This window comes from Trichosurus vulpecula, chromosome 1, assembly GCF_011100635.1.
Source record: "Trichosurus vulpecula isolate mTriVul1 chromosome 1, mTriVul1.pri, whole genome shotgun sequence".
Lineage (NCBI taxonomy): Eukaryota > Metazoa > Chordata > Mammalia > Diprotodontia > Phalangeridae > Trichosurus > Trichosurus vulpecula.
This window is the reverse complement of record NC_050573.1, coordinates 1,042,404-1,059,619: the sequence shown is the minus strand read 5'-3', so window position 1 is coordinate 1,059,619 and position 17,216 is coordinate 1,042,404. Positions and strand designations below refer to the sequence as shown.

Below are 17,216 nucleotides of genomic sequence, written 5' to 3'. Positions count from 1 at the left end.
CAGGCCAGCCTGTTGGCTGGTTCCTGTACATGATCCTCCTTTTCCTGCCTCCTGCTTACAACGCTCTTTGTCCCCTGGGCCCTTTGGCTCCCTGGAAAGTTCAGCTTGACCTGCCCTGATTTCCTGATCTCCACCCCCATTCAGCCCAGGGTACGGGGCAGGGTCTACCTCACTTTGGTCTTTGTGACCCCAGCACCCAGAACAAAGGCTGCCACATAAGAATATAACATTTGGTATGCCCTTTTGGGATTGAATGCCCTGGCCCAGGGCCCCGAAGGTCAGGAACAGAGTGCTAGCTTCCTCAGGGCTGCTCGCCCCCCCCAGCAGAAGCCTCAGCTTTGGCACTATCAGGCCTGAAGTTAGTCCCTGTGCGACCCGGGGGTCTCGGAGGTGACCCTGGCTTGCTCGCACAAGGAGGCTTCCAGGACACATGGGCTGGGGGGTGGGGCTGCCTGGGGGTGGCCACTAGGCCTTTGAGGCTCTGACAGGCCAGGCTTGGGGGTGGGTCAGAGCTCAGGCCAAGGTCCAGGAGCTCCAGCAGTGTGGCCAGCCTGCCTGCCACCTCTCTGGCCAGACAGCAGAGGTCCGGCGGCCATGGCGAACCCCGAGTTTTTATCGCTGGAGCGGAGCCTGGAGGACAATCTGCCCCCGGCTGACCTCAGGAATGTCCGGCGAATCCTGTTTGGGAGAGATACCAGGTGTGTGAGGAGGAGTGAGTATGCATGTGTGTGAAGGTGAATGTGTGCCTGTATGACTATGTGTGTGAGTGTGTGTGATTGTGTGCATGTGTGAGGGTGAATATGTGTGTGTGTGAGTGTGTAAATGTGAGTGTGAGGTTGTGTGAGTGTATATAAATGTGTGAAAGAATGGGTGTGTGAATGTGTGTGAGCGTGTGTGCGTGAGTGTGAATGGGTGTATAAATGTGAGTGTGAGGTTGTGTGAATGGGTGGATGAATGTGAGTATGTGAGAATGTGTGTGAGGGGTGAATGTGGGTAGGGTGGGCAGGGTGTATATGAGTACAAGGGTGCGTGAGTGTATGTGAATGTGTGGACAAATGCATGTGTGCGTGTGTCTGAGTGTAGGTGAGTGTGTGTACACGCACCACAGAGCACCACTGGCTAGGCCCTGAGAGCTCCTGGGGTCCATCCCACTCCTCCTGTCCAGGCCACCAAGGCAACTGTGAGAGGGGGGACATGCCCAAGGTCCCTCAAGCACTGAGTGCCAGAGCCAGGATCTGAACCCAGGGCCTTAGACTTCCCCTCCTACTGCCCAGCACTGCCTTCTCACAGATATAAACCTATGTGTGTGGGTGCGTGTGGGTGTGAGGATGGTCCGCACACTGGGACACACGAGTACACATACACACACGTGAACACGGGCTCACCCACATGCACCACACAGCTCCTTCTGAGCGCCTGCTGGACCCCTGGGTCTTGAAGATTTCTCCAAAGCAGGCCCTAGGCCAAGACCCAGCCCTCGGCTGCTGCCCTGCTCTGTTGGTCCCCAATAGCAAGCCAATAGCAAACGGGCCCCAAGGCTTCTCTGGGCCTCTGCAGAGTGGATGGAGATGCCAATGGAGGCCCTGCCAGCTGTGCCCCTGATACCCCCAGGGTGCCCCCAGTCCTCCCCTCCTTCCTCCCAGTTGACAGCCCAGCTGGAGGCCCTGGGCTCTGTCTGGGGCCTCAGTCCCCTCCCACCACAGCCCAGCTTCTCTGCCAAAGCGGGCTCTGCACCCTCCAGCCAAGCCAATGCTTCCCAGCAGCCCCTGAGTCTTCTCTTCTCAGGACCGGCCCTCCCCCAGGTCCCTGATCTGGGCCTCCTCTGTCACAGCTTCCTGGCTCTTCCCCAGCCCTGCTGCCCCCCTGGAGACCCTCTCCGGCTCCTCCATGGCGTTCCCAAATGGAAGGGCTGAGAAAGGGGCACCAGACAGGCCTGTCCTGGCGGGGCAGAAGCCAGAAGGGCTGGACAGAAGGCTGTCTCCTGCAGGCGCAGGCCCGGGCTAGGCCGGACCTGACCTGAAGGAGGCTGACTTGCCGCCGGGCTGGGGGCTAGTCAGGGAGGGACTTCTGCCTCCCAGGCCCAAGGCCCAGCACTGTAGCTAGGCCTACTGAGCCAGGCTTTAGCAGCAGAAGAAACCAAACCTCAGCTCCATTCAGTCCAAGGAAAGCTGCTTCTGTTGGGCTCCCCTCAAGCACAAGGCAGCCCTGGGCCAGCCCCTCCCCTGCCCAGGCCACTGAGGAATGGACCCTGCCCTCAGAGCTTGCATGGGGTGGAGGTGGGGGGGGGGGTGGGAGGCAGCAGGCACACAGAGAAGGAAAAGCAGAGAAAATACAAAGTAATGGGAGAGGGGGCGGGGTAAAGGGCCAACACCTTTGGGTGTGGGCAGCAGAGGCTAGAAAGGCTGCCCCTAAGAGGTGGCACTTGGACTGAACCTCCAAGGGTGCTGGGGATTCCAGGAGGCCCAGGTGAGGAGCCAGATGATTGTAGGAGTGGGAAATATATTTCCAGGCAAATGTGTGGAGGTGGAAGATGAGAAGACCTAGGAGAGAACATCCAGTAGCACAGGAGGGCTGGACCACAGAACCTGGGCTTTGCAGAGATTGGGATCCCTCTGTGAACCGCAGTGGGCCCTTGTGGGGGGCTGGGGTTGGGCCCCAAGAAGGGGCTCCACTGCCACCAGGCCGACAATCCTAGAAATAATGTGGTGCTTACTGTGTGCCAGGCACTTTACAAATATTATCTCATTTCGTACTCATGACAACCCTGGTCCTAGTGATGTCTCCATTTTACAGATGAGCAAACTGAGGCAAAGGGAAACTAAATGACTTTCCTGGGGTCATACACCCCTCAGGTGTCTGTACTTGGGTCTTCCAGCCTCCAGGCCTGGTGCTCTATCCACAGCAGCATCTCAGGCTATACTGGAAGGGAGCCATAATGGGCTATTCCTGCTGGCCAGGCCCCCAGGCCAGGATGCTTTCTGGTCTGTTGGAACACTGTGGAGGGTGGGAGGGGGGTACCCAGCAGCTCTTGGCTCCTCCTCTGGCCTCCCTGCTTTCCCATCTCTTATCCTCTTCGTTTCTTGTGGAAATGATGGAAGCTGGCCACCAGGCATGACATGCTCCTGTTGGAACAGGGCAGCTGCAGACAGGTACACTGAGGCTCCAAGGAAGAGGCCCTCCTGAGCCCATCCATGCCCTCCCTCTGCTCCTCAGAAAGCTGGACCTGCCCCCTGGTGCCCTGGCCGCTGCCGCTCAGGGGGACTTTGAGCTGCTGGCCTTTGCCCTTGAGGCCTCCGAGGAGCAGCTGAGGCCACCCAGGCTGGTCCGTGTGGGACTTGTGCAGAACCGGATCCGGCTTCCTCCAGATGCCCTGGTGTCTGAGCAGGTAGGCAGCCCTGCCAGCCTGGGGCTCCCCGTGCTCTGTAGCTGTTTACCAGACTCTCTGGGGCCCAGGGTGGAGCTGGCCCTCTTGGCAACATCTGGCTGTTCCTGTGGGCAGGCGGGAAGCCCGGGCCAGCCCAGGAGCTCAGCCTGAGGGAACAGCTGGGTGGGCGGGGCAGAGCATGTGCCTCCACGTGCCCTCTGCCGTGTGTTGACCAAAAGAAAGCCTGTTAGCACAGCTGGGGGCAATGTCATGGGTAGTGGCTGCCTCCCCGCCATGAGGGGCTGGGCTGGTACACATTTAACTGCTGACTCCCCCACATGTACACAGGCCACACTGTTAGGTCCAAACAACCAAGCCCAATTTCCAACATGTAAACACTCCCAGATGCCCCCCTGCCCACCCTGCCCCTGTCTACAATTCAGGCTGCCTTCCCCACCAGCCTCCCCTTGGGCCTGGTGTCTATGCCCATGTCTATGCCCATCTCTCTCATGTCTGGTGTCTACACCTGGGGCCTTCTTCCCCATGGGCCCAATTTCTACACCAGGTCCCCTTTCTAGAGTGTGGCTCTTTCCAGACTTGCCAGACATGGGCTTCTCAGTCTTATAGCTGGGGTATGTGGGCTCAGTCTCCTTAGCAGCCCTCCCCCGGGGCCCTGGGCTGATAGGGTAAAGGCGGCTGGATAGTGCAGTGGCTACCCTTGTCGTGTGACCCTGGGCAAGTGCCTCCAGCTCTCCCTGCCTCAGCTTCCTCATCTGTGAGACGGGAATAATGCACCACCCTCCCTCCCAGGGCAGTTGGGAAGATCTAAGAACATCACAGAGAAGCGCTTTGGGGACCTCCATGTGGGCATGAGGTCACAGACTTAGAGAAGGAACCTCCGAAGCCATAGCTCAGCACCGACACCTCCCAAAAAAGGAGGCTGAGGCAGCTTCTGAGGCTGGCCCAAAGTCGCCCACGAGGCAAGCGGCAGGAAACAAAGCCAGGTCCCCAACTCCGTAGCCTGGGCTCTGCCCTGGACCAGGGAGAGATGTTCAGAGTGCTCAGCCCCTTGGCCCCCATCTGAACCTCTCGATCACCTAGGACACAGCCAGCCACAGTCGTGAGGACCCCAGGGGGGCCTGGAGCCCAGCCTCTCAGTGCCAGGGCAGCAACGTTACCCCCTTTGCTGAGCCTGTGCCAGGGGAGAGGGCTCAGGCTGTTCTCTGGGCCAAGCAGCGGGAGACAGGACATGAGCCACGGGGGAACCTGGCAGGTGGGAGAGGGCATGGGAAGATGCAGTCGCAGAGCAGGGATGAGCCTCTCAAGAGTTTGCTTCCAATGGAATGGCCAGGGCACAGGGCTGGCAGAGTGCCTGGGAAGGTCATCGGAAGGCTGGGCTGGCGAGGAAGGCTTGAGCAGGGAAGGGACCCGGTGCCTCCTCAGGCTGGGTGCCCAAGCATCTTGGTCCTGTGGACCCAGGCTGAGGCTTGGAGCTGCTGGGTGGTGGTGGGGAGCTCCCTGGATCCGAGGTTTCAAGAGTTCCATGAATATGAATGCCTGTCCCCCCAGGTGGGTGCCCTGCACGGACGCATCGAGGAGATCCTGGAGGTGGCTGCCCAGTGCGGCGTGAATGTGGTCTGCTTCCAGGAGGCATGGAGTGAGTGGCATTCGAGATCTCCCTGGCTCGGGCGCCAGCCCTGTCCCTGCCCCTCCCCCACCCTATGGTCCTTAGCACTCAAAGCCCAAGGGGCAGAGCAAGGATTCCTGGGCCCCAGGTTTGCAGGGAGGGAGACAGTGCAAGCAATAGTTCACCCTTTCCCCAGATGAGAAAGCTAAGGCTCAGAGTGGTCCTCCAGCCAGCGAGGCTCAGCCCTAGCCCTTCCTGCCTCCAAGGCTAGCCCTCTGCTCTTTCCCTCCCAGCTCTCTGTCTTCTGGGGTTCATAGTGGTCCCCTGCAGATAGGGTTCTCATGCTAGGGCCAGGGCATTCTCTGCGAGGGTGGCCTGGGTGCTCCTAGAGGAAGAAGCCGGTCCTTAACTCTCGGGGCCAGTAGGGAGCAGGTACTGAATAAATGTGCCAATGGTCCCACCACTCACAGAGGCCGCTGTGGGGCGCCAGAGTGCTCGGGGAAGGGGTGCTGGAGTCAGAAAGGGATCACAAGGGGGTGCTGCACAGAGTGCGGGCCTGAGGTCAGGAAGGGCCAGTTCCCAGTGAGGCCGCTAGGGGGCGCCGCAGTGCACAGAGTACTAGGGCTGAGGTCAGGAAGGGCCAGTTCCCAGTGAGGCCGCTAGGGGGCGCCGCAGTGCACAGAGTACTAGGGCTGAGGTCAGGAAGGGCCAGTTCCCAGTGAGGCCGCTAGGGGGCCTGACAGACCCTTCCCAGGTGTATGACTAGGGCAAGGCACTCTGCCTGCTTCGGTTTCCTGCGCTGTAGCGATCCACTAGCGCCTTCCTCCCTCCCTGGGTGCCCTGCTGCTGGAAGCTGGGTCCTGCCTGGGGGACGGCCCCTCAGACAGCAGGCAGGGATGGAGGCTGGCCTTTGGTTAGCTGCGTGACCTTGGGTAAGTCTGGAGCCACCGGAGTGAGCGTGCCCATGGTCCGCAGGCCCCAGCCCGCCCACCTGTCTCTTCCTTGGCCACAGGGCCAGACAAACCAGCCCAGCTTTTTATGTTAGTTGGATCAGTGAGGGCACAGGAAAGAATGCTGGCCTTGGAGGCATGGGACCTGGATTCAAGTCCTGCCGAGAGGCAAAATCTTTCTGAGCCTGTATCCTCCTCCACAGAATGAGGACGATAACCACAGCCCTGCCCCCAAACTCCCAGGTTCCAAGGAAGCCCACGGTGTGCCCTGAACACAGCCCACCAGGTGGCACCACCCCCAGGCGGCACTGCCCACCAAATGGCATGGCCCACCAGGCAGCACTGCCCCCCAGGCCCTGACACCTCCCTCTTCTCTTTCTAGCCATGCCCTTTGCTTTCTGTACAAGAGAGAAGCTTCCTTGGACAGAATTTGCTGAGTCTGCAGAGGATGGTCCCACTACCAGGCTCTGCCAAAAGGTAGGACATGGGCCTCCACCAGGCTTTCAGCACCTCAGGATAGCCCAATCCTCTTGACCAAGCCATAGCAGGCCCTGGAGTAGGCCCCGACACCCAGCACAGCGAGGGAAAGACTGATGGTCAGGTTCCTGCCCTCGGGCAGTGACTCCCTGGGGTAGATGGGACAGGACCCCCACCCCCAGTGCCCTGGTAGAGGGCACACACACACACACATACTTACACACTCATACACACTTGCACACACACACTCAAACTTACACACTCACACATGAACACACTTACACATGTACTCACACTCATAACACATACACACATATGCATACACACTCTTACACACTTGCACACACTCAAACTTACACTCACACATACACATATACACACTCACAACACATACATACACATACACACACTCTTACACACTCACACACTTGCGCGCGCACACGCACATATATACACACATACACATGCTCACACACATATACATACACAAACTTACACTCTTACACACTCATACACACTTGCACACACTCAAACTTGCACTCACACATACACATATACACACTCACAACACATACATACACATACACACACTCAAACTCACACACACGCACACGCACATATATACACACATACACATGCTCACACACATATACATACACGAACTTACACTCTTACACACTCATACACACTTGCACACACTCAGACTTACACTCACACATGCACACGCACATATATACACACACACACACACGCACACTCACAACACATATACACACATACACACACACACACAAGTCGGGAGACACAAGGGCCAGGTCCAGTGCGGGGACAGAGGAAAGGGGGTCCAGCTGAGGCTGGGGGCCACCCCTGGGGCCCCACGGCCACAGGCCCAGGAACAGGAGGGAGATGGCAGGGAGCAGGGAGAAGACCTGGGGAAGGAAGACAAGCTGGAGGAAGCCTCTCACTGCCAGTTCTCCCTGGAGCCCAGATCTTCCAGACTCTGGGCACCACAGGGCCCCCTGGCGGCGCACCCCTCTCAGGCCAAGCCCATTTGGGTAGTATCCCCAAGGGTCTGTCTCCCTTTTGCAGCTGGCAAAGACCCACAACATGGTCGTCGTGTCTCCCATCCTGGAGCGTGACGAGGCCCACGGGGACGTCCTGTGGAACACTGCGGTGGTCATTTCCAACTCCGGGGCTGTGTTGGGCAAGACTCGGAAGAACCACATCCCACGGGTGGGGGACTTCAATGAGGTGAGGCGCTTCCCTCGCCACCCCCTGGGGGTGGGCTTTGTTGGGGTCCCTCCAGACCACAGGGAACTTGGCAGGCCATCCCCTCCTCTGGGCCTGCCTCCTCATCCATCGCAGAGGGAACAAATATCTGTGTGTGTGTGTGGGGGGGGGTGTTGCCCATGCCGTGGCAGGCCGCTGCCTCTGGGCAGCAGAGGGTGGCTCCCTGCTTATTGATACCGTCATTGTCCTGGCCTGTTCCGACTGTGTGCAGAGAGGCCACCTCTGAGACCCTGGGCTCGTCCCATCCCAGGCCATTCCTTGGATCTGTTTGATAAACATTGAGGTTTGGGGCTCCTTGCACCTGGCCCTGAACCTTGCCCATGCTGCTGCAGCCACCGCTGCCACCAGGCAAGGATGCCCAGCCTTGCATGGAGCCCCCAGGCTTGCCTTGGGAGCCGGTGCCCCTGGGGAGTCCCAGGTGGGTCCCCTAATCCCGGGCTTGCTTTGGGAGCTGGTGCCCCCCAGGAATCCCAGGCTGCCACCTGCCCCTGCGCTGTCCTGTCCCACATCACCCTTCAAGCTCCTCCCATAAGGGACCTCCTGCTCTTCCTGTCGAAAAGACTGATGTGAACCAGATGATAACATGACCAGCTACATTCACAACTCCTTGCTGGTCAGATTCAAGGTGGCTCCATGGTGCCCAGAGCGCTCGCTGGCCTGGGAATCAGAAAGACCCAAGTTCAAATCCAGCCTCAGATACTTCCTAGCTTGGTGTTCCTGCTGCCTGCCTTAGTTTCCTCATCTGTAAAATGCGGATCATAGTAGTATCTCCCCCCCCAGGACTGTCGTGGGCATCAAATAAGATGTTTGCAAAGTTCCTGGTGAAGCTTTCAAACCCTGTGTAAATGGTAGCTCTTCGAGGCCACTGAGGCAGGAGGTCTGTAGTGGAGTGCCACAGGGCTCGGACCTGGGCTCTGGGATGCTTAACACTTGTAGCAATGACTCAGACAGCAGGCTGAGGGGGAGAGAGAATCTTCTGGATGAACAAGTCAGGCTCCAGGAGACCTCAACAGGCTCAGCATCGGGCTGAGCGGAACAGAAAACCTCGTGCCTTCCATCCTGAATGCCTTCTGCACACCTCAGTGGGGGCTGGTTCTCATCGATGGCATGGGAGTCCTCTGTGAGGCGAGTGTCTGTGCATGTGGGTACAGGCCTCTGATCATGCTGTGGATTTGTCACAGCAATGCTCAGGAGAACAAGGCAGGGGGAATTACAGGGAGGGGCAGAGAGGAGGTGCCAGGAAACGGCCCGTTTTGCATGATCCAGTTGGGCACATTGCCCCCTGACCGAGGCAAACAGCCGACGGGGAAAGGCTCCACACGCAGACCTCAACCATGAGCCAGTGGGCATGAAGGGCCATGCCCAGGAGACTCCCAGAGTCCACCAGCTGGCCGGGCTCAGATGGAGAGAAGAAGCACAGAGGGCAATGCTGGGTGGCAGCAGCAGCATGTTCATAAAACATTTGAGAAGGGAGGAGGGTGCTGGGAGCAGAGAGAGTGAGAACAGCTTAGACAGCTTAGTGAGAAGCCTTGCAGAGCACAGCATGCTGAGGGCATTTAAGGATGAAGATGGAGGAAGACAAAGAGATGGAAAAGATCTGCAAAGATTGGTAAAACAAACCATCTTCACCCCAAAGGCCGTGGAACTGGCCCCTTTGGGCTCCACCATCAGTCCCAGATGAGCTCATGGAGGAAGCAGCTCAGCACACAGTAGGCACTTCACAAAGGTCTGGTGACCAGAGAAAATGATGGCGGAGAACAAGGAGCTGGATCAGACTGAGGGGACACAGTGGGAGGAGGCTGGGGGATCTGCTTCTCTTCTACGGTATCTGAAGTAGGGGAAGGTTCCCACAGTGCAGAAAGAACCAAGGAAGGAGGGAGCATGGACAGTGGCTGATCTGTGTGCCCACAATCCCATTCATGTCAAACCCTCAAGAGAGCCATCTATGCCCTCCCTGTAGGGCACCCCAGAGACCACACCAAGGGCCTGGAAGCTTCCACTGCCTCTTCCCCATTGATTTTGCAAAGGCATTTGTTTTGGTGACAACCCCTTTAGAGAAGCTTGGACCACCAGGGGTCTGCCACCTACCCACCCCCATAGTCAAGATCATTCTGGGTTCCTAGGAAGCTATAACAGAGATGCCCCTCAGATCACAGACATCCAAGAAGGTATGGACAGGATGGCCAGGTCTGGCACAGATTCTCCTAGGTCCAGAACGGGCTTGCTTCTCTCCCTGTGGCTGGGGAGGTCCTCTAGCTGCTCCAGACTGTGGGGGACACAGTGCTGTTGGCATCAAGCCCCAGGGCACTGAAGAGCCTCCTGGGAGAGATCTGTGATCATCACTCAAAGGAGTTTGATTTGACCATCCACACTGGAAAGATCAAGTGGATGAAGAAGGAGGTCTGTTGACCAGGTTAGTTATTTATCAGCAGAAGTGTGTGTGCGGGTGTGCACTGACATATGACAGCAGCCCTGGACACTGAGCTGGCCCTGAAATGGATGGTAGGAGGCAAGTGGGCTATGTGGTCTTTGGAAAAGCTCCTTTGATGAGCCAAGGCTCTTCCCTGAAGCAAAGGCCCAGCATCCCAGAATGTCTGTGAACCACCAGTCTAGCCCTCCCTTCCTCCTTGGAGCTCTTTGGGAGGAGGCTAGTGGGAAAGCAGCTGGGCAGGGCTGAGCACAGCAGAGACTCTGCCTGTGTAGCCGCAGACTGGGTGAGGTGCTCCGGTCTTTTTGTCTGCCCAGTACAGAGGGCACTAGATTGTTGGGCTAAGGGCATGGACAGCCAACAGGAGCCAGGGATGGAATTCAGGGTCAGCAGGTCAGGAGCGCCAGAAGGCATTCTTGGAGGCAGCGACTAGTGCAATCTGAGGGAGGCCCAGGGACGGGGGTGGAGGGGCCAATGAGGGAGAGGGGGCCCTGAGGCAAGTGGCAGGGGATGCCAGCAAGCCTGAGCCAATGGGGCAAGGCCTGGGACGATGCCCAGGACCCAGGTGGGAATGCCCTGGGAGGGGGAGCTGTTGCTGTGTTACTGTGGTATAGGACTCTGCCCAGCCTATTCCCTAATCTGGGGCTGTGCCAGGGGATGAGAGGGAAGGGTCTGATGCCCTGGGAGGATGGGGGTGCCCTTGGCAGTAATAAGGAAGGTGGGAGGAGGGTCGGGGGTAAGATGATGAGCTCTGTTTTGGACACGTTGGGTGTAAGGCATTCCTTTGGAGGCGTCTGAGATGCAGCTGGAGGTGCGAGGTGGAGGTCAGCAGAGAAGTAGAGGCACAGCGAAGGTCATTCAATCCATGGGGGCTGATGCAGTCACCCAGAGCAGTGTGACAGAGGGAGAGGGGCAGAGGGCCCAGGCCAGAGTTCTGGGGGATGCCTATGGTTAGAAGCTCTGGGCTGGAGGAGGCTCCCTCAGGGGAGCCTGAGAAGGATCTAGCGGTCAGAGAGGGAGGAGGAGAGGTGGGAGGAAAACTCCCTCTGCCCAGGAGGAGAGGGTAGGAGGATAGGAAGAAGGAGGCCTGAGCAGCCAATCAGAGCTCACTGCTGCTCCTAGAGGGCAGGTCCACTTGAGTGAGAAGATCAGAATCCAGACTGTAGAAGGCTGAGAAGTGAGCCTGTATAGACAGCATTTCTAAGGGGGAGACACTGAATGCTAACTCATGGGGATTCTTGGACAAATGAGACCAGATGAGGTCTTTTTTGAAGGGCTGGGGAGATGGCAGCTGTGTTGGAAGCAGCCAGGAGACTGGGAGAGGCTGAAGGTTAAGGAGAGAGGAGGTCATTGTGGTTGTGAGCACCTGGGGGCCAACCGCACTGAGGAGAAAGGGGGCTGGGTTCTCAGGCCCAGACTTGGGGAGCAGTGACAGCAGGTTGTGGGTGGCCAGCATTTCTTGGGGGAGACCCTAGCTGAGAGGGAGGTGAGGGGAGAGAAGAGAAGGTCCCGGGCAGCTGGCTTCACTGAGGGTGCACCCTTTTCCTCAGGCCACATACTACATGGAAGGTACCTTGGGTCATCCCGTGTTCCAGACATGCTTTGGGCGGATTGCCGTGAACATCTGCTATGGCCGTCATCACCCCCTCAACTGGCTCATGTACAGCCTGAATGGGGCCGAGATCATCTTCAACCCCTCAGCCACCATTGGAGAGCTCAGGTAGGGAGGGGCCCTGGGCCCTGGGTCTCTGGCCTCGGTGCCCAGTGGAGGCAGAAGAGGGTTGCGAGAAGGCTGGGCTGTCTGTGGAGGGGGCCTGTGGGGAGGGGTTCTACCAACGGCCACTCTTAGAAAAAAGATGGATGTATGCACAGATGCATGGCATGTGGAGACGTGGATGGGTCACACATGGAGACGTGGATAGATCACATAGGGATAGATGAATGAGTCACATGTGGATAGATGGGTCACACATGGATAGATGGATGGGTCACATGAGGATAGATGGGTCACACGTGGAGACGTGGATGGGTCACATGTGGAGCCGTGGATGGGTCACATGTGGAGAGATGGGTCACACATGGATAGATGGATGGCTCACATGAGGATAGATGGGTCACACGTGGAGCTGTGAATGGGTCACATGTGGATAGATGGGTCACATGTGGATAGATGGGTCACACATGGATAGATGGATGGGTCACATGATGATAGATGGGTCACACATGGAGACGTGGATGGGTCACACGTGGAGCCGTGGATGGGTCACATGTGGATAGATGGGTAACACATGGATAGATGGATGGCTCACATGAGGATAGATGGGTCACACATGGATAGATGGATGGGTCACATGAGGATAGATGGGTCACACATGGAGACGTGGATGGGTCACACGTAGAGCCGTGGATGGGTCACATGTGGATAGATGGGTCACACATGGATAGATGGATGGGTCACACGTGGAGACGTGGATGGGTCACATGTGGATAGATGGGTCACACATGGATAGATGGATGGGTCACATGAGGATAGATGGGTCACATGTGGAGACGTGGATGGGTCACACGTGGAGCCGTGGATAGGTCACATGTGGATAGATGGGTCACATGTGGAGACACGGATAGATCTCACATGGAGAGGTGGATCACACACAGATAGATGGATGGATCACATGGAAATATGTGGATGGGTCACACATGGAGACGTGGATCACACATTCACTCACGCACAGAGATATGGATGGGTCCCACATGGAAAGATGCCTAGAGAGAAGGACATAAACATTGGTCAGCCAGTTGGTCAGTTACCACCTTCACCACTGGGAGCTGGGAAGGACCCAGAGGCCACGGCTTCCCTGTCCCAGCACCAAATTCACACTGAGCTGACTCCCGGCCTGGAGAGGAACGGGGTGAAGGGCTGGACTGGGACCAGAGCTGAGCCTGTGCTGTATTCCCCCCTTCACTTCTCGGGGCATGGCCACCCCAAGACCTGAGGCTGGGCCTTCTCCCTTGGGTGCACTGAGAACACAGGTGGAATGGACCCCCACCCCCCCTCTCCTCCTTGGGTCAGAGGGAACAGGGGAGAGTGACTCCCCTCCTGAATGCCCCAGGATGCCGTGTGGGGAGCGCTTCCAGCAAACTCTTTCTGGAAAGTTTTGTCAGCCTTGGTGGGTGGGTGGGGGGCGGGAGGGTGGAGAAGAGCAGTGAACTCGGAGCTCCAGGGAGGATGCGCCATGTTCCCAGCCGCCTACTGCAGCCCCCTCCAGTGTGGGGGTGGGAGCCGGGCCTGCCAGCTTCTGTCTGTCATTGTCACAGGGAGGAAGATGACAGCCTTGCCTCCACCCATCACTCAGCCTGCTTACAGGGGTGGCTCAGCTGCCAGCCCAGACATACCTGGAAAGATAAGTCAGGGAGGGGTAGGGATTAGCCCTCTCCCTTCATGGCCCCTGGCGCAAGGAGGTCCCTGGAATCTGCCTCCTCCTGCCTGTTTTGGGGCAACAGTGAGCTGGGGGCCCTAGAGGCCAAGCCAGGTGAAGATGGGCTGTCCTGGGTAGAAGGGCTCAGCTTGGCTCTGCTAGCCCCAGAGGGCAGGGCCAGAAACTGCCAAGGGCAAGGGAGAAGGGAGAGAGAGGCCCCCTGGGGCCTGATGTCTTCCCAGCAATGAGGGCTGCCTGGGGTGGCTTCTTTCTCCTCTGAGTCCTCAGGACTGGAGGCCCCTGGGAACAGCCTTATCACTGGGCTCTGGCCTCCAGTGCCCCTATCCCCTGCCCTCTCCAGAAACCTCCGTGGTTCCCCACTGCCTCTGCCCCAGTCTGGCCATGACTTTCTGTTCTGGGCACTCTGTGCCCCTGTTCCCCCGTAGAGTTTAAGCTCCTTGAGGGAGGGCACTGGTTTTCCTTTGGCCTTTACCACAGGGCCTAGCAGAGGCCTCTACACCATGGCTACTTAGATGGTGAAGGGGCTGGAAACAGGGATTAATGAGAGGCCAGGGGGGTGTCTGGATGGAGCTGCCTGCAGGGTCTTTGTTAGAGCCGAACAGCGGGAGGGCTGGGGTGGGATCTGTGGGGCATCATGGGGATGGACCCAGGGTGGGCCCTGCCCATGGACAATGCTCTCCCTCTGTCCCCCGTGTGTTCCGCAGTGAGTGCCTGTGGCCCATCGAGGCGAGAAACGCCGCCATCGCTAACCACTGCTTCACCTGTGCCATCAATCGAGTGGGTGTGGTAAGGAGCAGCACTTCCATGTGGGGATGTATGTTCGTAGGAGAGCACACGTGTGTGTACATGTATGGTGGATACACGTGCGGGAGGGTATTCATCTGTGTGTGTGAGTGCATATATGTGAGCATGTGTGTTTGTAGAAGAACGTGTGCTTGTATGTGTGGTGTGTACACGAGTGTGGTGTGTGTATGAGTTCACATGTGTGAGCATGTGTTTGTATGAGAGTAGGCATGTATGTGCATGTGTGGTGTGTGTGAGTGTTTGTGTGTGTGTAGGGTTGTATAAGAGTGTATGTGGGTGTGTGCACATGTGTGTGGCATGGTGTGTGTGTCTGGGTGTCTGCACGTGTGTGCATGCGTCTCTGGGTGTGTGCATGTGTGTCTGGGTATGTGCACACATGTGTGTGTCTGGGTGTCCGCACGTGTGTGTATGTGTGTGGCTGGCTGTATGCACATTGTGTGCAAGTGCGCATGTGTGTATCTGAGTGTGTGCACATGTTTGCATGTGTGTGTGTGTCTGGGTGTGTGCACATGTATATGATGTGGTGTGTGTGATCCATAGCTGGATTGTCTGTGCATGGGGGGAACGTTTCCTTTTGGAGGCTTCAGGGGCCCCTCCTCTGCTCTGCCTGCCTCCCTGCCCTGCTCACACACCCTCTGTGGCTCCCTGTTACCATCCCTGATTTGTACTAATAGAGTTGTTCCATTGTGGAGCTGGCTGGCCCAGAGGTGGTGAGCTTCCCATCACTAGAGGGCTCTGAGGACTGGGGGTGGAAGCAGTGGGGGGCTCAGGACTGGGCAGCTGTGGGGACTCTGAGGACTTTGGGGTGGGAGCAGTGGGGGGGCTCTGAGGACTGGGGGTGGAAGCAGTGGGGGGCTCTGAGGACTCTGGGATCTGTGGGGGCTCTTGAGGACTCTGGGGGTAGGGTCTGAGGACTAGGTGGGGCTGGGCAGCTCCTCCTTTCAGCACCTTCTCCTCCACAGGAACACTTTCCCAGAGAGTTCACGTCTGGGGATGGAAAGCCAGGTAGGGGCCAGTGTGGGTCCGGCAGGTGTCCCAGCCATCAGGCAGGCCCTAGTGGGATTGGGGGAGGGGCAGGCCCTTTGGAAGGCAATTGGGCGCCCATGTGCCCATGCTAGGGGGTATCTGGGGCAGGTCCTGGGAGCCCCCTCCTGTCCCTGTACCCACTGGACCAGCCCCCCTGAGGTGCCCTGGCTTCTGCTGCTCTCTGAAGCGCACTGTGACTTCGGTCATTTCTATGGCTCGAGCTACGTGAGTGCCCCGGATGGCCGCCGGACCCCGGGACTGTCCCGCACCAGAGATGGGCTGCTGGTGGCCGAGCTAGACCTCAACCTCTGCCGACAGATGGGTGACATCTGGAACTTTAAGGTCTGGCGCTGGCCCCATGGAGGCTGCCAGGGGTGGGCCCACAGGGGTCTGGGGGGAGGGCAGGGCAGAAAGATTCTGGGGGAGAGCAGTGGAGACATGAAGGTTGCCATAAAGTTTGTCAAATGGGGTACTGTGGGATCGTGCTGGGATGGGGCCACGATGAGAACGCCTTGGATGCCAAGCAGGGTTTTGTTTCTGGTCCTGGAGGCCATTGGGAGCTGCTGACAGGCCAACCCCATTTGGAGGCCACGTGGAGGCAGGCAGACCAATGGAGACAAGGAAGGGGAGCCAGGAGGGAGAGGGTTTGGGGGAAGATAGTGAGCCACATGTCCATGGCAAGCTGGAGATGAGAGATGGAAGGTAGTGACTGGCCCAAGGTGTCACTCTGCAGGCTGGCCAAGCTGGGGGCTTGGGCCCTTGGGCATGGGCGGGCGAGCAGCAGGCACTGATCAGGTATTTACTGTGTGCCAGGCCCTGTGCTAGGCAGGGTCCTGGGAATACAAATACATGAAAATCAGACCAGCCCTGTTCTTGAGAAGCTTCCACCGCACTGGGGGAAGCCAGTTCATCCACAGGAGCTGATGGGGGGCAGTGGATCCTGAGGGGTGGGAGGAGGACTGGACCCAGGGGGAGGAACCTGTGGCCTCAATGCCCTCTAGGCCCTCAAGTGCAGCCCTTGGACTGAATCCAAACTTCACAGAACAAATCCCCTTCATACATAATCTAATCAGCCATGTATCCTAGACTGAAGGCCCAGCTCAGCACCATGAGTGTCCCCCACTACATCCCCTGGGAGGAGGCTCAGGCCAGCCCTTTGGTGGAGGGGGCACCCCTGGGGAGTAGGCTAGGTGTGGGAGGGGGTTACCCCAAGGAGTGGGCTGGGTGGAGGAGGGGACTCCCCTGGGGGAGTCAGCTGTGTGGGGGAGGGGAGGCCAGGACAGTGGGAGAGCAGCCTGTGTTGTGCCCCTCAGATGACTGGGCGATATTCGATGTATGCGGAACAGCTGGCCAAGGCTTCTCAGCCAGACTACAGGCCCCACATCATTAAGGAGTAGAAGCCCAGGGGGGGCAGGTCTCCAGGCTCCAGGCCTGATAGAGGAACCTCATCTCCATCATCTCCACCCCTCTGTCCACATTTGTCTTCCAGGACAGCCTTAGCCCCCTCCGGCTGGCAGCCTGGAGGGCAGACCTGGGTCCCCTCTCACCACAGCCGAGGGCTGCCTGAAGCCCCTGGGGGGTATTAGTAGCAGAGCCCAAAGGGCTGCCCCTCCTGCTGGGGGTGACAGCGAGAGCCCAAAGGAGCCTGATGTCCTCTGACCTCACCCTACCCCATCCCAACCCCAGACAGAAGCCCTCACTCCTGGCCCACTGCTGGCCTATGTGCAAAGGCTCCGGGAGAGCCTGGCTATTGTATACAGTAGATGCCTAATAAACACCTTCAGAAACAAAGGCAGAGTGTCTGCCCAGGTCC

The 17,216-nt window shown here is 58.1% G+C and overlaps 1 protein-coding gene across 1 annotated transcript; it reads left to right on the top strand.

The window, feature by feature from the left end:
• Window positions 1–524: 524 nt before the first annotated feature.
• UPB1 (beta-ureidopropionase 1) lies at window positions 525–17,194 on the top strand. The gene is made up of 10 exons (XM_036740820.1): window positions 525–698; window positions 3,214–3,385; window positions 4,934–5,021; window positions 6,324–6,418; window positions 7,508–7,669; window positions 11,687–11,856; window positions 14,278–14,359; window positions 15,340–15,382; window positions 15,591–15,745; window positions 16,717–17,194. Exons 1-10 carry the CDS (start codon window positions 595–597, stop codon window positions 16,798–16,800), a joined length of 1,155 nt encoding a protein of 384 aa, XP_036596715.1. The 5' UTR covers window positions 525–594; the 3' UTR covers window positions 16,801–17,194.
• The last annotated feature ends 22 nt before the right edge of the window (window positions 17,195–17,216 follow it).